A 23,701-nucleotide genomic window follows, 5' to 3' on the forward strand; every position below is an offset into this window, starting at 1 on the left:
TTTGAGGATTGGGAGGAAAGGGTTGATAGGACTCCCCACAGTAAGGATGAGTAGATGTGGACTTCTTCAGGTTGGAAATCAATGAAGGTTCCCTGTAACCATAGGTTGAGGACCTGTTGATTCCAATGGTGCCAAGAGGATATGGGTGTCAGGAGCCAGGCGTCTGCGGCCATTGTTTCCAGGAACAGTTTCCAGCGGAGAGAGGGGTCCATCTCAGCATGTGGTGAGGAGGTCACGTGAGGGTGAGGGATCTTCTTTGGCCAGAAGCTGGTAGTTCCTGAGTAAAAGCTGGTTGAAAGCTTGATTAGAGATTTTTCCGACTTGGGATTTGATGAACTTTACTATACAGGGTAAGAAGAGACAGACGAGAAGAATGACTATTATGGGGCCTGCAATGGGCCAGAGCCAGGTGAGGAGGGGGTTTGTTAGTATTGAAGAGAATGGGTTGGAATTGGAAGCAGAGTGGAGACTGGAGGCAAGGTCGGTGAGTTTGGTGATGTCAGTTTCTACAATGCCGGATTCGTTGATGTAATAGCAGCACTCTTCCCGGAGGAAGATGCAGGTGCCGCCCTTCTCGGCTGTAAGCAGATCTAGGGCCCGCCGGTTTTGAAGGGTGACTTTAGCTAGCGAAGTGACCTGTCTTTGGAGAGAGGCTAGGGAATCGGCAGTGGATGTCAGGGCTCCCTCAAGTTTGGTGTCGAGATCTCTAACTGCCCATAGAGAGTGACCCAAGGCTCCTCCCGAAAACCCCACCCCAATGGCTGAGGTGATCAAAGAGATACCGGCCATGATGGGAAGGAAAGCAGCCCTTTTTGTGCGCGAGTGCAAGGGAGGTTGGAGCTCAAGGAATTCTGCCATGCTATAAAGTGTAAGCTGTGGGATTAGGGTAACGAGAATGCAGGGTGTATTGGAGTTGAGAGGCAGTAAGTTGAAAAGACTGCCATTACACCAAAAGAAGTGTCCCGGTTGTGTAAAAGTCTTAGAGCCGGAGGTAGGGGTGTAGATAGACAGGCAGTGAAGTGCGCTGGAGGGGGGTGGAGTTGGGCCTACACAGTGGTGGATGGTGAGATTATCTGGGTATTCTGGTTCCCACAGGGGTATGTCTGCCAGGGGACGGAGGGGTTGTCCTTCTGCATGGAAAGAGTAGTTGGAAATATTGAGGGGCACGGCGGCCAGCAGTGGGCGCTGTAGTGATGCGCACAAGAAACAATTGGCGGTGTTGAGGGTGTGGTTGAGAAAGATGGTGGTGTCTTGAATGAGCTGTAACCAAGATTAGGAGGAATAAGAAGATGAAGAGGTGCCATCAAGAGTTTGGATAATGACTTTCTCGGAATGTCTGATACCTGATGCAACTTGAGAGATCTGGGAGCGAGAGGGAACATACTCTCGAGAGATATGAAGGGTACCGTGGGGGGTCGAGGACCCCTTGTAGTAAACTGAGGCTGTTATTCCAGCAGCCCATCGAGAGTCCTAGGGATCTGGGATTGATAAGGAGAATGAGCCGTTGGGATATTTCATGAAACGGTTGGAGGAGTAATACTGTGGGTACTGGAAGTCACCCATGTAGTGAATGGTGCAGGACCAGTAGGGACATCCCCCGTAGGTGTCTTGCCATCTCCTGCAATAGGCTTGTCTTTGGTCATAGAGGAAGCAGAGGTAGGGAGAATAAAGGTAGCTGTAAATGAATACTTCAGTGGAGGGAGGAAAGTGGAGGTACAAAGGCTCAGAGCAGCCTTTCAGAGGGCAGTCTGATGTGGCAATGAGGGCAGTAACTTTTGTTTGATGCTGTGTGTAAGTCTGCCTGACTTTGAATCGCCATACAAAGGAGGGTGGGGCGGCGGGGAAGACAATAGGAATGAGGGAAAAAAGCGAGAGAGCAGTAAAGGAGGAAAAAGTCATGATTCGGGTATGGATGGCAAAGGGGGTGCACGGGAGATGCGGAGCTTCAAGGGATCAGAGGGATGAGGCGTGGTAGAGTGGACAGCATCTTGGGCTGTATCCGAAGGACTCTGGATTGTGACTGATGGGTCTTGGGTGTCCAGAGAAGGTGGGTCTTGGGTATTTGGTTTCAACCTGGAGATATGAATCCAAGGGGTGACAGAGTTACCAGGCAGTGAGCGCTTGGCGGCCGAGGGGGTGCAGAGAATAACTGGGTGTGGACCTTCCCATTTCCGGGTGAGAGAGGGCTGATCCTCTGGTGGCTTATAAAACACTAGTTGGCTGGGCTGTAAGACAGGAGGATTTTGGGAGGCGGATGGATCAGGAAGGAGTCAATCCTGATATTTCCACAATTCAGTGCAGAGGAGAGAGAGTAGTGGAAGGGCTATATTGGGAGGAATTGGTCCTTTGTGGGAAGGGAGCCCCAGGGTTAGAATTGGGCGGCCGTACATGATCTCAAAGGGCGACAAGAAGGAAGGTTTCTTTGGGAGGGCTCGAATGCGGAGTAGAGCTAAGGGAAGTAAGCGAACCCAGTCAAGGTGTAGTTCTAGAGATAGTTTGGTCAGGATGTCTTTTAGAGTCCTATTGGCTCTTTCTACTTGTCCTGAAGCTTGTGGTCGATAAGGACAATGTAAATGCCAGGGGAGCCAGAGCGACTTGGAGAGGTTCTGGATAATTTGGGCAGTGAACTCAGGGCCATTATCTGATTGGAGGGAAGTGGGCATCCCGAACCTAGGAAAGATCTGGGTGAGGAGGATAGAGGCAACCACGGACGCTCGTTTGTTAGTGGTGGGGAAAGCTTCGACCCATCCTGAAAATGTATCTACTAGCACGAGTAGGTATCTGGTACGTCGTACAGGGGGCATGTTAGTGAAGTCTATTTGCCAATCTGCAGCGGGGACATTACCCCTTGCTTGATGAGCCGGGAAGGGTCGGGCTTTGAGGGGGGTATTAGGGTTAGTGCGTTGGCAGATGGTGCACTTGCAGGTGATTTGGTTAAGTCGGGTTTTGTCTTCAGGAGAGAGAGGAAAAAAAGATTGTAAAAAATGGATCAAGGATTGGGGGCTGGGATGGAACAGGTCATGTAAGAGGTGGAAGAGAGACTCTGTCCTGGGAGCAGAGGGCGTCTTGTGATAAGGCTAAAACCGCAAGGGCAGACGGATTGTTGTCTGGTGTGTTTTCTGATAGGGCAACTGACTGGGCTACTCTGTTGGCTTTGTTGTTACCTCTTGCAATGGGGGAGTCATCCTTTTGATGTGATTTGCAGTGGACTATGCCTAGTCGGTGTGGGAGTTGTGAAGCCTCTAGAAGTTTAGTAATTAAGGCTGAATTAGTTATGGAATTCCCTTTTGTGGTGAGGAGGCCTCGTTCTTTCCATACTGCCGCGTGGGACAAGAGAATGTGGAATACGTACTTGGAGTCAGTGTACAATGTGAGAGACGTGTCCCGGGCCAGAGTGCAAGCTCTGCTGGCTGCAATGAGTTCAGCCTGCTGATTGATTGTACCAGGGGGTAGGGCTCATGCCTCAATGACATCTTCGAGGGAGACTACTGCGTATCCTGAGTAGTGGGTGCCCTCATGTTTAAAGGAGGACCCATCAGTAAACCAGATGAGGTCGGAGTGTGAGAGGGCTCCTTCGGAGATCGTGGAGTGGCACGGAAGGAAGTTGTGAAGGGCTTCTAGGCAATCATGCGAGGGAGTATGAGGAGAGTAGGGTAGAGGAAGAAGAGTGGCCGGATTCAGGGGCGGGCAGGGGAAGAAAGAAATGTTTGGATTTTGGAGGAAAGAGGATAGTAAGGTCAGGAGTCTGGAGGGAGGGAGAGTCTGTAAACTTTTGTAGGTTAAGAGATCTTTTAGGTGATGTGGGGACAGAATGGTAAGGGGCGCTCGAATGTTAGTTTATGAGCTTCTTTCTGCAAGAGCTGTCCAGCGGCTAATGCCCGTAGGCAGGGGGTCCATCCCCGAACTGTGGGGTCTAATTGCTTGGAGAGATAAGCTACTGGGGCAAAGGATGGGCCATAATATTGGCCTAGGACTCCTAGAGCTTGACTGGACCTCTCATGAATGTATAATGAGAAGGGTTTTGACAAATCAGGGAGATGGAGAGCTGGAGCTTCTACAAGGGCTTGGCAGAGCTTAATGAAGGAGTGTCGGGGTGAGGAAGATAATGGTTCTTCAGGGGGGCCCTTGCTGAGGTCGTATAGGGGTCTTGCCAACAGGGAGAAGTTAGGGATCCACGCTCTAATATACCCAGCCAGGCCAAGAAAGGAAAGGATTTCTGTCTTGGTTTTGGGAATGGGCAGGTCAGAGAGGAGTCGTTTTCTGTCTAAGGTAATGGACTTTCTTTGTTGAGACAGAAGGAATCCAAGGTAAGTGACAGAAGGGGAAGAGATTTGAGCTTTGACGGGGGATACTCGGTAACCTCTGGAAGCTAGAAGGTTAAGTAGAGGCGCAGTGTCAAGTTGAGACTGTTCCCACGAGGGACTGCAGAGCAGAAGATCATCTACATATTGTAATAAAGTGGACTCGGGGTGATCATGATGAAACTGTTTGAGGTCTTGAGCTAGGACTTGTCCAAAAATATGGGGACTATCTCGGAAGCCTTGTGGCAAAACTGTCCAAGTAAGTTGTACAGAATGTCTGGTGTATGGGTCCGTCCAGGTGAAGGCAAAAAAATCTTGGGAGGAGGGGTCTAGAGGGATAGAAAAAAATGCATCCTTGAGATCTAAGACCGAGAAGTGGGCTGCGGAGGCAGGGATCTGCGATAAAAGCGTGTATGGATTTGGAACTAAGGGATGGATAGGGACAACGGCCATGTTGATTAGGCGAAGGTCTTGGACAAGGCGGAAAGATCCGTTGGTTTTTTTAACAGCTAATATGGGAGTATTAAATGGGGAGTGAGTGGGTCTGAGGTAGTTTTTGTTTAAGAGATCTTGAATGATGGGTTGGAGGCCTACGAGGGCTGAAGTGGTTAGGGGGTATTGGGCCTGACAGATATACTGAGAGGGGTCACGTAATTTGATAGAGGCAGGGGGACATAGGGCCACTGAGGGGCTTGTAATGTCCCAAACTTTGGGATTTACAGGGTGTATAAGGGCGGAACCGGAGCTTTCATTGGGTAGAGGGGGGTTGTCGGCTATGAGGGCCATCAGAAAGGGAGTACTGGGGGCTGTGGAGTGGATATAGTTATAGAAACCTGGAGGAGGGAAAGGATGTCCCGTCCTAGTAAAGGGATGGGACACTGGGGCATAACTAGGAAGGAGTGGGAGAAAGGTATGGGACTGTCTAGGATTGTGCATAAAAGGGTGGGGGGTTAATGGGAAAATCTGTTTACCTCCTACCCCGACTATAGGAGTAATGGCTGGCGTGGTAGGGCCCTGGTATTCTCGCAAGACTGAGAAGGTGGCTCCTGTATCTAGGAGGAAGGAGATGGGGCGACCGTCTACTGTTAAAGTAACCCTGGGCTCCTGTTTGGTGATGGAAATGGTCGGGCAAGAAGCCCCTGGGCCCCATCAATCTTCTTCTGCCAGCCCCACTACAGCGGGATTAGGATGGGGGTTGTTCGTCCAGCCTCCCCTTCGGGAGTGGCCCTTTTTGTGGCATCTGGGGCATGGGGTGGTAGGAGATCTGGGGGAGGGGCATGCCCTTGACCAATGTTCCTCTTTTCCGCACTTGAAACAAGCTCCTGCGGGTGGCTTGTCTGTAGAGGGGTGCCCAGTTTGTGGTTTTATCAGCTGGGCCAACATCTGGAAATTGGCCCGATCAGCTTTTTGTTTACGGCGTTCTTTCTCCTCCTCCCGGTTATGGAAGACTTTAAAGGCCACTGTTAGGATGTCAGTCTGTGGGGTAGCGGGGCCCTGTTCTAACTTTTTGAGTTTAGCTTTAATGTCGGGGTAGCTTTGAGCTAGGAAGTATGTCATAAGGACCTGTCTTCCTTCAGATGTTTCTGGGTCTAGGCTGGTATACTGTAATAGGGCTTGAGTGAGTCTGTCTAAGAACTCGGAGGGGGTTTCGTCTCTGTTTTGAATTATGTCTTGGAGCTTTTGAAAATTGACTACTTTACGAACTGCCTTTTTTAGACCTGCTATTAAGCAGGAGGCAAAAATATCTCGAGAGTGGAGACCCACGGCGGTGTCATAATCCCAGTGTGTGTCTTGTTCGGGGACAGCAGTGGGGCCAGGGGGACAGGTGGGGTCAGTCCTGTGGGTTTCGGTAGCATGCGTTTGGGCGAAGTCCCAAGCTCGTCTACGCTCTTCAGGGAGGAGAGTGTTGGCCAGGAGCATGAAAATGTCATGATGCGTGAGGCTGTAAGACTGGAGGGTCCATTGAAACTCCCTGATGTATGTCGTGGGATCAGTGGACTAGGAACCTAGGCGTTTCTCTAGTTGGGGTAAATTTCCTAAGGAGAAAGGGACGTGAACGCGCACGATGCCTTCGGATCCTGCTACTTCCCGGAGCGGGGCGATAATTTTGCGAGGCCCTCGGGACTGAGTCTGAGGGGGACTGAAGGGTTCTGGCTCTATCTGTGCGGGGGAAACAGGTTATGGGGGCAAAGCCACGATAATTTTGGGAGGCCCTCGGGACCGAATCTGAGGTGGCAAAGACGGACGAGCCTCTTGGAACTTAGAGGGGTGCTGAATGGCTCAGGGTCGATTTGCGGGAGGGAGGAAGGTGAGGGGGATGGAGGAGGAGGTGGTGAGGGGCAGGAAGAGATGGTGGAGGAGGGGGAAGGGAGAGGATGGGAGGCTTTTGCGGGGGTGGAGGCGGCGGCGGCGCGGTAGAGGAGGGGGGAGGGGCTGTTGTAGGAGAAAAAGGAGAAGGGAGAGGACGGGAGGCTTCTGCCGAGGGGAAAGAGGCAGCGGTGGCGGAGGTAGAGGAAGGGGGAGGGGCTGTTGTAGGAGAAGAATGGGAAGGGAGAGGACGGGAGGCTTCTGCCATGGGGAAAGTGGCAGCAGCATCGGCGGAGGGTGGAGGGGTTATAGGAGGGGGAGGGGCCAAAGGGGGAAGTCTGTATGGCAGAGGCTCGTTGGCCGGGTCAAAGGTAATTGAAGAGGGACTGGGAGTGTGTGGAGGGGAGGGAGATGGCTTGCAGGCTAGGAGAACTTGGGGCGGGGAGCAGGTGGTGCAGAGGCTGGGATTTTGAGCTAGGAGGCGAAAAACTTCTATATAGGGAATCTCCTTCCATTTTTTCAGGCGCTGGCAGTAGTTAAAGAGATTGCGAGTGATGTTAGGATCAAGAGTTCCCCCTGCAGGCCATTGGTTGTTATTGTCTAGGGGGTATGTCGGCCAATCTTGGGAGCAATATTTACGGAGAAGTTTTGGTTTTATATCAGGCGTCAGGGAGAGGGTAGCCAGATGCTTAAGCAGGCATTCAAGAGGTGAAGTTTCAGGGAGGGATGAGGAGGCTCCCATGGCTAAAGGACAGAGAAGGAGACAAACAGGGGAAGACAAACGGAGATCCTCGGACTGGAAGCAGACCACAAGGAGACAAAGGGCGTCCCCGATGATCCTTGGTGGTCTGCAGAAACTCGTATACGAGTCGGAATTTCTTGGGAAGTGTGTGTCGTCACCCAGACTTCCCTAAGAAGGCAGAGTGCCGGAGTCACGAGGTACCTAGCGCTAGGCATTTTCGGCATACTGAACAAATTTCGGCGGACGGAACAGAAGGAGGAGGGGGGCGGGAAAGGGAGCGTTCTCATCTGCAAAGGAGTCGCCTCGTTTATGGCTGTTGGAGGGGGGGGCCTGAGAGTCTGCTGCAGCTGTGAAGGCCTGAGGCGGGGATTTATGGCTGTCAGAGGAGGGGCCTGAGGGTCTGCTGCAGCCGTGAAGGCCTGAGGCGGGGATTTATGGTTGTCGGAGGAGGGGCCTGAGGGTCCACCGCAGCCGTGAAGGCCTGAGGCGGGGAGAGTTCCCTCTCGTCCCCGAGCATCAGGGCCTTGCCGAACGATCACGGTCAATGGCACTGCGATAGCTCGGAGAAGAGTGGCCCACCCTGGGGAAATTTTGCTTAAAAAGTTTCAGCTGAGGCAGGGGTTTATGGCTTTTGGAGGAGGGACCTGAGGGTCCGCCGCAGCCGTGAAGGCCTGAGGCGGGGAGCGTTCCCTCCTCGTCCCCGAGCGTCAGGGCCTTGCTGGACGATCACGGTCAATGGCACTGCGATAGCTCGGGGAAGAGTGGCCCACCCCAGGGAAATTTTGCTTAAAAAGTTTCAGCTGAGGCGGGGGTTTATGGCTTTTGGAGGAGGGGCCTGAGCGTCTGCCGCAGCCGTGAAGGCCTGAGGCGGGGATTTATGGTTGTCGGAGGAGGGGCCTGAGGGTCCACCGCAGCCGTGAAGGCCTGAGGCGGGGAGAGTTCCCTCTCGTCCCCGAGCTTCAGGGCCTTGCCGAATGATCACGGTCAATGGCACTGCGATAGCTTGGAGAAGAGTGGCCCACCCTGGGGAAATTTTGCTTAAAAAGTTTCAGCTGAGGCAGGGGTTTATGGCTTTTGGAGGAGGGGCCTGAGGGTCCGCCGCAGCCGTGAAGGCCTGAGGCGGGGAGCGTTCCCTCCTCGTCCCCGAGCGTCAGGGCCTTGCTGGACGATCACGTTCAATGGCACTGCGATAGCTCGGGGAAGAGTGGCCCACCCCGGGGAAATTTTGCTTAAAAAGTTTCAGCTGAGGCGGGGGTTTATGGCTTTTGGAGGAGGGGCCTGAGCGTCTGCCGCAGCCGTGAAGGCCTGAGGCGGGGATTTATGGTTGTCGGAGGAGGGGCCTGAGGGTCCACCGCAGCCGTGAAGGCCTGAGGCGGGGAGAGTTCCCTCTCGTCCCCGAGCTTCAGGGCCTTGCCGAATGATCACGGTCAATGGCACTGCGATAGCTTGGAGAAGAGTGGCCCACCCTGGGGAAATTTTGCTTAAAAAGTTTCAGCTGAGGCAGGGGTTTATGGCTTTTGGAGGAGGGGCCTGAGGGTCCGCCGCAGCCGTGAAGGCCTGAGGCGGGGAGCGTTCCCTCCTCGTCCCCGAGCGTCAGGGCCTTGCTGGACGATCACGTTCAATGGCACTGCGATAGCTCGGGGAAGAGTGGCCCACCCCGGGGAAATTTTGCTTAAAAAGTTTCAGCTGAGGCGGGGGTTTATGGCTTTTGGAGGAGGGGCCTGAGGGTCTGCCGCAGCTGTGAAGGCCTGAGGCGGGGAGCATTCCCTCCTCGTCCCCGAGCGTCAGGGCCTTGCCAGACGATCATGGTCAATGGCACTGCGATAGCTCGGAGAAGAGTGGCCCACCCCGGGGGGAAAACTTACCTAAAGGCCAGAGAGGAGTGGTGAGTGTGATGAGCCAGCGCCGGAAAAAAGGACGAGGGCAAGCTGCTGCTGGTGTTGTGGGGAAGACGGGGCCCAGTTGGGGTGTCCTGTCTCCCGGTTTTCGGCACCAATGAAAGGAATGGAGCGACACAGAGCAGCAATTCACCGGAGAGTTCTGCTTTATTAGGGAAAGGTGCTGGGTCACATAGGAAAGGGCATAGGGTGATTGTGGTATTACTTCTACGGGGCTGTTGGCTGTTGGCTAGGTGCTGGGATTGGGAGGGGGGCGAGAGGCGATTGGGCTTGGGCTTCAGGTGGCACCGGCGGGAATCAAGGATCCCGAAAAGAAGCCGGAAGTTTGCCATCTTACTGGTGGGGACCCTTCATGTACAGTTTTATATCATGCAGATTAATTTCAGTTTCCAGGTAGAAAAATGCTAGAGTACAATGTAGCACAGACTGAAATAACTTTTAAATCATTGTTTTATTTGTTCAGATATATTTAAATATATACATGTAAATTAATTTAAATTTTTAAATGAGCTTCTCAGATGACCCATTTTTCAATGGTATCTGTAAAAAATGTAACTAATTATGCCAAATCTCAATACCCCAGTTCACAGGTATTGTTAGATGTATTATTCAGACTGAGGAGTTGTGTGGCTCTGAAATCTGAAATCTGATGTGGATTTAATCATATTGGAGTGTTTTCAGCTATTTTTGGCAGCTACTCTGAGTAAGAATCTTGACACCTGTTTTGCTTTTTAGGTTAAGAAGAGCATTATAGCTCTTCTGAATAATCAAATTCCTCTTTTAAAAAAAATGTCCTCATTTAAATAAATCCCCTGGGCACATGTTTAAGATGCAGATACTTAGCCTAGGGAAATAGGATCTCCAAGGCAGGTCTGGGCACCTGCATTTTATAAATCTTCCACATAGTATTTAGACGCACTAAACTTTGAAACCATGACTTTAACAGTCTTGTCATCTGTCTGTTATGGTGAAAATTCTCTCAAATGTGTGATTTTATATCTGGTCATTGGATTTGTAAATCATGAACAAATTTTTTTAATACAGGTGAATAAGGATTAAGAGGCCCTCTCATTAAATGACAGCAAAAGAAAATTGAAGTACCAATTTAGGCCCGATTTTTCTTATTAAGTGCATAACCCTGAAAAAGTTTTCTTTTGGTGCCTGTATGATTCCAATGACCAGGAGTTACTTAGATTTACTTAGAACAGTGTTAGTGTGGGTTGCCTTGGGTTCTTGGAGTAGGTTTGATTATGTAAGATCTAAAATGTTCTAGATCTGCTTTGGGAATAAAAATGTGCCCCTCTCTGTTTGTCCCTTTTCCACATTGCTGCTTTCCAGGAAGGGAGCAGAGAACCAGAGCTCAGTGCTATCATGTGTCTGTTTCCTCTTAGTATCGGATGCTCAGTTTACTCAGTTGACATTTGCCAGGTTATGACAAACGGAAATGGTTTCCATGTTCTCTTCAGCACCCTTTAGAACAGCTCTAATGCATCTGTCTGCATGATCTTTCCCAAGTGCTGAGCTGCATTTGGTCTGAAGTTCTTTCTAGTTTGTCTTTATTATTTATTATTTCAGCGAATCTTCCCTCAGCTTTCCTGAACAGGCTAGATTGCTATTATCATTCCCTTTGTGTACTACAGTAAGTTTAGAAATTTCCAAATAGACTACAGAATACAAGTATTTGACATTCATTGCTCTCTGCATGCCAGTCACCCAAGACTGATTGCAGGGACATAAACAGAGATTTTAGGCATAACTGACCAAGAACTTGGGTTTGGGTGATCCTCAAGAAGCCAGTCTCTGTCTACACATGTCATTGTCTCTCTCACATCTTTGGTGCTGAGGGTGGCCTGGATGCAGTATCCAGCATTTCCTATGTCATACTTGGATGCAGTTTTGTTCTGACCACGGATGAGTCATGTGTGTTCTGTTTTGGTGATGACCTTGGGAAATACCTTCCACTCTCTGTTTCTTGCTCTTGGTGGAGGAAGGGCAGAATGGAATAGTAATTTAAGTTCTTTTTGAAGAGTTTGTACGAGTTTGAAGACTTTAGACTAAAATCCTGGCCCAGAGAGGCATTTTATGGAGACTGTTGGATGCTGCTTGTTGGAAAGAACCTGGGATTTTCTAGGGGGACAGTCTGGCCAGTGTCTTCAGTTATAAGCATGTTGAGAAAAAAAAACTTAAAATTTATTGGAATCATAGGCAAGCACTGATTTCCACATTTTGGGTTAAAGCTAGCAAAGAGGCGTATGTCACACATTTTCATCATTTGTTGGTGGCTTCTAACCTACAAACTGTTGTAATTTTTTTATTATGTTAATAATACTGTTGCCCTGTCAGACATTTTATGCCAATATTGCTAAAACGTGTTGTAATAAATTTTGCTTTTGAAGTAGATTCATGCCACAATTTTCAGGTAAGGAAAATGTTAATTTTAAAAGTTGACAATTTTCTACTGTTTTAGATGTTACTTTTTCTATTACCCAAATGGAAATCATTATTTTATTTGTCTTGGCATCAAGTCATTAGAAAAAAATCAGTGTCCCAGTGTCCAGCAATGGTGTTAAAGGTGTGTTTGTTTATTTGTGGAACCTGTATGTAGTATATACTTTAGAAAGAGTGTTTTAGATTCTGTGCCCTGGTTATTGGTAATGTGGAGAGGTGCACTGTGTTGTTTTTCTGCTGGAGATAGTCAGAATCTACACAATTTGTAGATGAGAATGCAGAGCATGGTGTTATATCTGGCATAAGGATTGTTAAAATGAGTTTATTTGGTGACATTGAAAAGAGTTCTTGAAACACTATTAAAATGCTGCTACTCTGTGAAGAACTGGATGGTTGCTTAAATTACAGTGAGAGTTAACAGCTGATTATTGACACAAATCTAATTTTAATTTCCTTTCAGACTCTGTTTTTCTCCTTACTTCTTGCATAGCTATGTGTGTGCCTAATAAGAGAAAGTTTTGAGATTTAAATTCCCTCCTTGTCAAGATTAAAACACTGAATTGCAGCGTGGCCTTAATTATTTTGAGAATGTCCGTATCTAGAGGGAGGGGCAGGCGGGAGTTCTGGGCTAATTTCCTTTTTATCTTTTTGAGGACTTTGTCCATATATAGGGTATGATGCTTTTTTGTTTTAAGGGTATTCTTACTACTAATAGGGACTGAAGTTTCATAGAGACGTACCTTTGGTCATTAGAATTTTCAAAGATGCCTGAATTTCTTTAACCCTAAAACTTATAGGATCTTAAAAACAAGTTGGGTGAGCTGTAAAAAGACAGAAAAGAGCCACAGGAAGATTAAATGCATCAGGACCCATTTTATACGTTATTGTCAAGGATACTGATTTGTGCATGTTACATAGTACTTTCCTTAGACTGTCAAGTTGTAAAAACAAAACTGAACAAAGCAAACACACTGAGTGAAGGAAGGCTTCTGATGCTAAATGTGTAACGACTGTAGTTCACACTAAAGAAATTAAGTACATTATGTGCTTGGGAAAAGCAGTGATAACTGAAATAAGTAAGTTGTCCTTATTTCAACTACACTATTTTAGTTATTCCTAAATATGTGGGAGAATTGCTTCAAACTAGGGTGCCAAATAATAATAATCATTTAAAAGACAGAACGTGTAATTATTTCCTCTGAAAGACAATAAGACTTTTAGTCTTATTTTTAGTAAATTGAGCCAATTTACTGAGCACCTCTATGTGCCAGGCATTGAGCTCAGTGCTTTTTTACAAAAGTAGGCACAGTTCCTGCTGTCTTGGGCCTTATGGTTGGTCCATTGTGAAAGTAAGAATCGAACCATCACAGAAATTAAATGTAGGATCACTAACAGATGATGGTTCTGAGGAACAGGAACAGCCCTGTAGGAGAGGCCACAAGGTGTCCTGACCAAGTTCAGGGCAGCCAAGTTCAGCCTGCCTAAAACACTACGGTCAGGTTGACATAAGGACGGCTAAGTGAAAATGAAGATGGTGTTAGGTGCTCAGATTTACATTTGAGAATGTTTTCCTGGCTGCCCGGTGAAGAAGGAGGGGGCAGGTGGCAGGCTGCAGGGAGGCCAGATGTTGTGGTAGGAGGACGGAGGCTGGGCCAGGTGGGGACGAGGGTTGTAGGGAGATGTGAGAGTGATTTTATAGTAAAATCTGATGGTGGGAAATTTGGCAAGGCAGGGAGTGCTGCAGAGGGCCGGATGTGGTGGTGGGGAGATCAGTGGTTCTGTCTGGGTTTAGTGGGGTTGGGTGTGGAGGTATCATTTAGGCAGTTGGATATTTGGAATGAAGCACAGATAAATCAATGATGTGGATATAAATTTGTGAAAAATTAGGCCAAGGCAACAAAAGGAATATGGACTAATTTTAGCAGAAATAGTTATGTACATTGAAAAATGTTTGAAGGGACAGACTGGAAAATGTCACTAGTTATCATGGAGGGTGGAGAGTGTGTTCAACTGTGTTTTTTTTTTTACTTCCCATCTTTTAATGTCTCTGTAATTCTTCTTCTGCCTAATTCTAATATGAAGGAAGCATTATCAGACAGTTCTTAGTATAGAAACATCTTTTTTAACTTCAATATGAATTAGGGAAGGAGTGACTTAAAGAGTTTGAAAACCTGGAATTGAAATAATTTGTATAAATAGACTTCAGTAACTAGATGACTGGATTAATTTCCTCCTAAATAGATTTTGGTTGGGCTCTAAAGAAGAAAATATTTAAATTAAATGCCAGGTAGAGCATTAAGTGGCTAACTAATTAATTCAAAGGGATTATTTCCCAACATTTAAATATTCTGTGGACACTGGTTTGCCCACGGCTCACCAGTTTGTGGGTGGGTGGGTCGGGGGTGCAGGGCCAGGTGTGGAAGAGGTGATGGAGACGAGGGATGTTAGCCGACGCGGGTGGAGGGGGGCCCTGGTTCCTGTATGAGCTCACTGAGTGGAAGGGCTCCTCGTAAGCAACAGGAGTTCTGAAGTTGGGGAACAGCCTGCATATGTCAGCCTTGCTAGGAGAACAGTCAGACTCCGCTTGTCTTGGTGGCCTGTTGGGTCAGGAGAAGTGGGGGATGGTCTCTCCCTCTCAGCTACATGAACTGTAACCTGGCGCTTGGCGCCTTGGTTTGCTGCACTTCGCTTTTGCATTGCTTCCATGGTGATGGGCATTGGGAATGGAGGGCTCAGAACCCATGTTGTCTGTGTTTGAATCCTGGTTCCATGACTTCTTTATTCTATAAGCTTCAGCAAATTTAATCTCTCTAATCTCAGTTTCCCTTCTCTCTGCGTAGGACAATGATTGCATCTACTTCATAAGGTGGTGTTAAATTTAAGTTTAAACCTGAGAATTTATGTTAAGGTTTCAGCATTGTGCTCGGCAAAAATAAGGCCCCAGGACATGGTCTCTGCTGTCATCACTGTTGGTCACCACAATGCCCGCCACCATCACTGAATTAGGCTGTTTATTAATTCTTCTAATGCTGGTTTTTGATGATTTAAGAACAAACAAATAAGCCAGGCTATCTTAGGTCATTGTTTTATACAATGAATTTCTGTAGATACTCATTTTCATTTGCTTATTTTTACATTCCTACCAATTTGAAGAGAGCTTGGTACATGAGTGCTCAGTAATAGTTGTTGAAAGAAATACATTATTTTCTGCATCCTTAGAATTTGAGGATGCCCGATACACTATCAATATCCATATTCTTCTAAAACAGAAAAGAAATAAGTATCTCAGTTTTGATGTTTAGTGTTTGTGACCCAGCAAGGACAGTATTATTAAAAAGCAACACAAAACAAAAAACGAAAAACTTGACATGAAAAGTAAAGGCAACAAAAGCAAAAATAAATAGGACTACAACAAATTAAAAAGTTTCTTGTCAGCAAAGTGAAACCATCGAAAAAATGAAAAGGCAACCTATGGAAGGGGAGAAAACGTTTGCAAACCGTATATCTGATAAGGGGTTAATATCCAAAATAATAAAAATTGAAAGCAAACAAAGAATCTGATTAAAATTGGGCAGGGGATCTGAATAGGCATTTCTCCGAAGAAGACATGCAGATGGCCAACAGGCCCGCGGAAAGGTGCTCCACCTCACGAATTATCTGGGAGATGCCAGTCAGAACTACAGTGAGATACTACCTCATACCTGTTAGATGGCTGTCATCAAAAAGACAAGAAATAACAAGTATTGTTGAGTATGTAGAGAAAAGGGAACCCTCATGCAGTGTTGGGGGGAATGTAAATTTGTGTAGCTGCTATGGAAAACAGTATAGAGGTTCCTCAAAAAATTGAAAGTACCATATGAGCCAGCAGTTCCACTTCTGGGTATATATGCAGAGAAAATGAAATCAGTATCTCAAAGAGATATCTACACTCCCATGGTGACTAAGGCATTATTCATAATAGCCAAGATATAACCTAGTGCCCATCAATGGCTGAGTAGTTCAAAAAGATACTGTATCATATCTTTAAAAGTTGCTAAAATAGAAGATCTTAAATGTTCCCACCACAAAGAAGGAACGTTAATTATGTGATGTGATGCAGATATTAGGTAACAGTGTATACCTTAAACTTACACAATATAGTGTGTCAATTGCATCTAAGTAAAGCTGGAGAGAAAAAAAAGTAAGCCTTGTTTACAGTTTTAAAATACTACCTGGTCAACATGACAATTCTCCAGAAAAACAGCACGTCTCAAAATATGTACTCCAGAATAAATGCTATCAAAAGCTGCTTCTTATGTGTTTTAAAACATTTGGCTTGAGTTTTGTTTTCTCTTATATCTTGAGTAAAACATGTAAAACTCAACTTTTCAGGTAGGGAATAAGCTATTACTGTCACACAAGGAAAAAAATGGAGGAAGGTAAATGACTGTTATTTTCTTCTTCATTAATATTTTCTGAATAAATTTGGAGAAGTAATTACATGACATAAACAAGATCATCCCATTCATTTATTGACAGTTATTCATAAAAGATAGAAATCATGTAGAGGGTGCCATGTTTTTTTTCTCCTGATTTTATAGTAGAAGAGCAAAACAGGTAGAGCCTGTACTCTTAATCCTATTATACTGTCAAAATATAAAACCCAAATCTTTTTGGGGTTACATTAGACTGAAAAGCTTCTGCACAGCAAAGGGAACCATCAACAAAATGAAAAGGCAACCTACTGAATGGAAGGAAGTAATTGCAAATCAAATATTTGATAAGGGGCTGATACGCAAAATACATAAAAACTCATATAGCTCAATAGTGAAAAACAAAACAATAAATCTGATGAAGAAATTGGCAGAAGATCTGAATAGACATCTTTCTAAAGAAGACATATAGATGGTTAACAGGTACATGAAAAGATGCTCAACATACCTGATCATTAGGGAAATACAAAGCAAAACCATAATGTAATGTCACCTCATACCTGTTAGAAGGGCCATCATCAAAAAGAACATAAGTGTTGGTGAGGATGTAGAGAAAAGGGAACCCTCCTACACTGTTGGTGGGAATGTAAATTGGTGAAGCCACTGTGGAAAGCAGTGTGGAGGTTCCTCAAAAAATTAAAACTAGAAATACCATATGATCCAGCAATTCCACCTCTGAGTATCTTTATGAAGAAAATGAAAACATTAATTTGAAAAGATATCTGCACCCTCATGTCCATTGTAGCATTATTTGCAATAGTCAAGATATGGAGACAACCTAAGTGTCCATTGATGGATGAATGGATAAATAAATTGTGGTATATACACAATAGAATATTACTCAGCCATAAAATGGAGTGAAAAGCTTGTCATTTTCAACAACATAGATGGACTTTGAGGGCACTATGCTAAGTGAAATAAATCAGACAGGAAGACAAAGTATGATCCCTCTTTTATGTTGAATCTAAAAAAGAAAGTGCACAAACACATACATAAAAAGACCACACCAAGGTCATAGATACAGAGAACAGATTGGTGGTTGCCGAAGTGGAGGACATCCTCCTTTGTTAATTAGGATATACAAGTCTGAAGCTCACAGGAAAGATGAGAGTTGGGGATACAAATTTAGAAATTACCACTACAGAGAATAGATGGAATTTAAAGGGATGCAACAAATAATGTTCCACGTGGCAAAAATTTGCAGTGATTCCAACCTAATAATCTTTGTTGGTTCCTCTGATGGTGCACACCCTTGACTTAATATTTACCTTGACTGTGATGGAAAACACTATTAAATTTTAATTGGAAAGTACGCATTATGAAGTGTGGAAAAAGGAACTTCTTAAGTTCTCCTGAATCAAAACATCTGAACGAGATTAACATAAAATTTAGATTTTTGAGAAAAACAACAGAGTTTAAAAGGCTAGAAAGAGACAGTGCAGGGAGATTACCTACTCAGTCATGAGCCAGTGGTAGTATTATTTCTAAGATATGTACAGAAAACCAGCACTCAGAAACCTCAGAATTTTTAAATGTTACAGACCTTAAGTTGGAAAGCGCTTGACTGCTATCCAGGAGGAGCTGATTTTTTATAATCACATAGTGTAAAACACATAGTGTAAAACCAGAAATTCACTTTGAATGAGGAATTGTGGAATCTGTGTCCTGTGTTTCAGACTTATGATATTTCTTGAATTGGGACATCTAGGATATTGCTTAACTGACTTTCTTAAAAAAAGTTGGTAAGGCACACTTCTTTAAGGGGACAGTCAAATAATGACTTCTGAGACATTTTTATTAACAGTAATGTGTAGAGTTTTCTCCGTTCTAGCAACTTAACAGTGAAACAAAGCTGCATCTATATTTCTGTAGCAGCAGCATTTTCTTTAATTCAGCCCAGACATGTTGACTGAGCATGTATTCCATTCCAGACAGAACTTGAGATATTGAAATGAACAGGGAATGCTCACTTTTAGGATCCAGTGTAAAATGGGAAGATGAGAACAGTAAAACTGTTTCTGCTTGGTGTTATTCCATGTTCTATAAGTTGGTTATTTCTTTTTTTCCTTAGTGTAAATTAAAGTAATACCAAGCTCTTTTAAAGCAAGAAATATTCCATTTGTAGGTGGGGATATTCAGGCTAGGTAGCTAGGACGTGTGTTCAGGTCAGCTTCCAGATCACAAATGTTCCCTGGTGCCAGTCTGACTTTACCTCTCTCCTAGAAAGGAGTCTTAGGTAAAGATATTCTACTTCAATTAAGTGCTGCTTGTCAGTCTGTCATGGTGAAATCTTGGTGAAGGACTAACTTTGTCTTCTTTCTCCAATCTGTCGCAGACTAATATTTTTGTAAAAATGCAGTGTAAATTAATTACAAGGAAAAATTGGCTTCCATTTTGCTTGCTTTTATTCCATCTGTAATTAGAGTCAACAGACATAAACTGATTCTGTCAAATCACTGTGAGAGTTTCCAAAAGCTTACTCTATTTCTGTACTTCACTGGAGTCTGGGCTAACAATTTAAACAGTGCTGCAATACATAGCTCTTTGTTAAGTATTGTCACCTTTAAAATTCCTGTGTTTGTATTATTTATCAGCTAGGTATTTTGGTATAGGCTAATGTCTGATTATATAGTTTCTTAAGTTATGTAGTTTCTTTAATGTGTGTGTTTTTTTAAAAAAATGCATGCTGCTTGCGAAAACATCGCAAAATCTTAAGATTATTAGCAAACTTAAAAAATATTACCTTGAATGTACTCCTTTTCAATCTTTGGGTTAGGCCTGTGGGGGTCCTAAAGCATTGAGTTTTGTGAGACTGTAGTATTGATAATACTGTGAGTAATAATTGTGGTGCAGATATTCATAGCATCTAATATTCACTAGAATCCTAGTTCTCTGTTTTCTTAGATCTTATTTTCATCTCTCTCCTCATACTTAGCCTTGTTCAGATAGACCTGAGAGAAAGTGGAGGAAAGATGCTCTGTTATCTTTGAAAGGACATAAAAACACCCTCCCTCTTTTTTCTGAGACAGAGGAGAGGTGTTCTAGACTCCTGATCAATTTTCCTGTGAATATTTGGTCCTATAGTTTTGTAAAAGGTATACATTTGAGTATTTGATCACTCTGTTTCTCATCCACTAGATGGAGAGAATGCTCAAGGAACTTAAAAAAATAGTCCTGCTCAGAAGACTCCTGTTTTGAAGTAGGAATTATGATTTGACCTGTCCTATAGCCTTCTGTTTGGCAAGGAATGAGTTAAAGGGCTGTCTCTGAACTGTTGTGTTTACTCACATCCTTCCTGCTCCTGAAGAACCACCCCTGGCCTGTTCAACTGGTTGCTTCCATTTGCTGGTGGAGAGCCTGCCCCTGTCTCCCGGGTGAGCCTGAAATCCAGGCTGCCGTGTGCAGAGTTTGTGTGGCCTCAGAGGTTACTTCTGTGGAATGGATTCTGTTCTGTATTTCCCACCTGTTTTCAATTTGTTACCCTTTCTAGAGGACTGAGCAAAACACAGCTTGAATATCTGGTTTGGGGGGCTACTTATTTGACCATTTTATTTTGTGCTTAGCTTTGGAATCCTAGTCTCTGTGCGTTTTACCTTTCTCTAATGGATGGAGATGGCAGACGGAGTGAGGAGGAAACCTGCAAAGAGGTATTATTACTCCTTTTCTGGTACCTGTCGGAAGGATTCCGTGAAAGCGCTGAGGTTTTCTAGGTCATTGAACCTCAAAAGAGCCACTTCAGGAGTCAGCAAAAGGCAGGTTGGTACAGAAATTTCTAGCCCCTTTAATTTTCCTTTGGAGTTGAAAAATAACACATTGTGTCCCTTTGAAAGTGTTCTTGATGAATTTGAACATTATTTTTTAGCTTCAAGAACATACTGATGTTTTTGGTGCCATCAGTTCATGTGTGGATGTTTATTATTTGTTTGTGTCTATGTTTATTCACTTATTACATACATGGGTTTAAAGTACTCTGTGTCACAACACAACAGTCATAATGTTACCAGAAGATAATGATTACTAATGTGAAGTTGTCAACCAAAATAATTTTTTTTTTTTTAAGATAGAAGACAAGTTTTGTTTAGTAAGGAGAAAAGTACACCCTCACTGGGAGAGTGGCAGCCTGAGAGGTCAGGACAAGCAAAAATAATGTGTTTTAATGAGGACCCTCATGTTACCCAAGCATCTTGCTGAAGGGATTAGTTGGTTTTTATGTATAAACAAAATACTAAAATGAAAGCAAATCAGTGTTTACATCATTTCACAGGAATATTCTTCCATAGGACTGTTTGGAATTAAACATATTTTTCCTAGAAACTCCTTCGGGGCTACAGAATGGAAATATACATTTATATTTTGGCTGTGTGCTTGATGTTTTACTGTTTCTGTGTCGAATATGTAACTTTAGGTTGTTGAAATAATACCTGCATGCCTTTTAACAGTATTTTCTATTAGAAATGAAACGATTCCTTTTCTTAATATTTTTGGAGCTATTTTTCGTAGACAAAAACATCATCAAAAGGTAAAAAGTAAAACATCACACTTAAAATGTGTTTTTTTCCCCCCTTTGTAATTTATTTTTGGGCAGGAGTCTTGGGCTATGTGTGCCCCCTGGTGGTCTTTTGATAGAATGGCTGTTTCCGCTGTCCATTCAGAATTAGTTTCGGTATCTGTCTACTTGCTGGGTGATGAATTGTGCTTTTACATCACAGATAAATGCCTTAGAACTGCTTCCTTCTTATAATCCAAATTTAGCTCAAATATGTAATATTTATTTGGCTAGTTTATGAATAACCTGTAGTTTGGAACATCTCTCTGGTTCATAGAAGTGGACACTGACAGTATGTATCACCAGCTGTACACTTACTTTGGTCCTCACGTGTTTGCTAAATCTTGAATAGTTTTAGTCTCATCTTCTTTCTTTCCCTTATTATCATGGGGAACGTGGACATAGCAAACAAATTAAGTCTGAGGCATTCCAAATCTCTCATAGATTTCCTCGGGTGGAAGGTGCAGCCATAGTAGATGTTTGCTGGTTCAGAACTCTCAGCAACCCCAGATTCTCTCAGGGTGTCAAGTGTGATGTCTGAGCCAGGACACAGAATGAAGCCTGTTTTTAAGAAATTTAACCTTCTGTATCAAGGATACAGAAAATAATACCAGAAATGAATGAGGAAATCAAGGGTGCTGATTCGGTTGGCAAATCTTTTCTCTTACCCTTGAAGAGCATCATGTTTAAAACTGCTTGAATTTTAGGGTGTGGGCATCTGTGGCATTGGAATTTGATCCTTAAGATTTTAAATATGAATGCCTTGTATCGTCATTCAGGATTCTGTGGCAGCATTTATAGAGGTAGGGTGTTAACCTAGAGTTCTCTGCTAAAATCCAATTTGTTTAGAAATGCTCGGCAGAATTTTATTAACTTTGTGCCCTAAACTGATTTTAATTGCTTGTAGTTCCAGTGGTAGTTAAAACAGTGATGGAGTTCTGTCCTTGTACACATGCTTTTAAGCGATTAAGTTCCGAGCTGTTGGGTAAAACGACATCACGTTTCATCTTAAAGATGAGATGCGGGCCTGCGGAGGAGGCGCACGGCCTGTGTGGAGCTGCGGGGTCATTGCGCGTGTGGCAGCGTGTAGCACTGATGGAAAAGGAAGACGTGTGCTTTTCTTCCCTTCAGTCAAGCACGTCCCCTTTGAGAGCATCGCTTGCTCTAAGCTATTTTGTGACACTTAAGTAGCCATATAATTTTAGCTTTGTGCAATCTTTGCTTGAGGACAGGTTTCTGTAGAAAATGTTTAAAAATCATTGTTTTGTGTACTCTTTCGGGGGAGGGGAATGATAGAACAAGAGCATGATGATGCCTCTGAGAGCAGTAAAGCAAGTTGAGCTCATGTATTAAATGGGGAAAAAAGACTCTGAGACCCTGAAATGTCATGTGTTAGACAGTATGCTGATCGAACAATTTGCCTCAGCAAAAACACAATGTGGTTTTCGAAGTAAATGGTTGAAATTCATGCATAAGGATGTATGCACGATCCAGTGTGTGGATTTCAGTCATTTGCTTCCTACACCGACATTGTGATGATCTATTTAGCTGTAGCTATACACTGACTTCTACATCTTGATTATATAGAAAACCAACCTTTAGACTTGGAAGTCAGCAGAATGGTACAGTCCAAAAAGGTTGCTTAATGGTAGAAAAACAATGATGCTAAATCAGAAAGTTTTACTTATTTATTTATTTTTACTTCAACAAACAGAAACCTGAAGAGCTTTAAGTTAGATATATGTGTAGTTAACATTTTATCTGTTAAAAAACTTTCCTTTGTTACGTAGAACACACAGAACTCAAAATAATGCCATCTTGATTTTTAGGGCCTAAAGGTAATTCTTCTGAACCTCCTCAATAATTATCCTCAGGTAAGAAGCAAAGGAAATTGGGTGGGTTTTGTGTTTAAGCACTCTAGAAATTTGTATAATCTATTGTATGTGGGGGTGAGGTGTTTCGTCATATAATCTGCAGTGTTTTGTAATATGCCATGTTCTGAAAAGATGTTTTGTCTTATAACTTGCAATGTTCTAATAAGAACAACATGTAGAAGAATTACAGTTAATTGAAGTTTAGCTCTGCATGCACACAGTTGTATTTTGTACTCATCATTCTCTTCACTGCAGACAATGCCATTGAGAAATTCTTGTTAATGAGGAAAAGTAGGTATGTCCAGGGTCATTTGAAGTGCAACACTGTTTGTCATTAAGCATTGGAAGAAATGTTCTTGTTAGGTGTTGCATTAGAAAACTTCTTAAGAAAATGTAAGAAGTTAGAAATATGTACACTTCTCCTATTTTGTAAAGTGGTTATAGTCAGGTCTTTTTTTTTTAAGACAGAATGACTCATATTTCCAAATAGAAAGTTGAATGCATATGTGTGGATAACTCAGAAGAGTTTTTTTTCTTCCTCATCATCACAATAGTTTCCTAATCACAGCAGAAAAAGTATTTTGACTATTAATATCACCCAGATATTAAGGAAAGGAGGAATGTGTTCTTGATAAGTTTTGTCACATAGCTATGGTGTGTAGATATTAAAATCGTTTTGAATTGGATTTTTTTGTTGCGAAAGTTCTTGCTTTTTTACAACCTTAATGAAAAAGTTCTTTAACTTAAATTCATATTTTCAAGAGTAGTTTTTATTATTATTATTATTATTATTATTTTGAGAGGGCATCTCTCATATTTATTGATCAAATGGTTGTTAACAACAATAAAATTCAGTATAAGGGGGTCAACGCTCAATGTACAATCATTAATCCATCTCAAGCCTAATTCTCGTCAGTCTCCAATCTTCTGAAGCATAATGAACAAGTTCTTACATGGTGAACAAGTTCTTACATAGTGAATAAATTCTTACATGGTGAACAGTACAAGGGCAGTCATCACAGAAACTTTTGGTTTTGATCATGCAATATGACCTATAAACAATCAGGTCAAATATGAATATTCGTTTGATTTTTGTACTTGATTTATATGTTG

The 23,701-nt window shown here is 43.6% G+C and overlaps 1 protein-coding gene across 22 annotated transcripts in view; it reads left to right on the forward strand.

Annotated features, from left to right (window-relative positions):
* The window catches only part of PARD3 (par-3 family cell polarity regulator), an 804,135-nt gene that overhangs the window by 175,711 nt on the left and 604,723 nt on the right, over positions 1 to 23,701 (forward strand). The window contains exon 1 of one of the 22 annotated variants that reach the window (XM_073228953.1): positions 18,848 to 19,924. The exons of the other annotated variants lie outside the window; for them this stretch is intronic. Coding sequence (XP_073085054.1) covers positions 19,775 to 19,924 — 150 coding nt within the window. The 5' untranslated portion in view covers positions 18,848 to 19,774. Of the gene's footprint in view, positions 1 to 18,847; positions 19,925 to 23,701 lie in introns of those variants that run through there. 22 annotated transcript variants of the gene reach the window in all.

Source organism: Manis javanica, chromosome 2, assembly GCF_040802235.1.
Source record: "Manis javanica isolate MJ-LG chromosome 2, MJ_LKY, whole genome shotgun sequence".
NCBI lineage: Eukaryota > Metazoa > Chordata > Mammalia > Pholidota > Manidae > Manis > Manis javanica.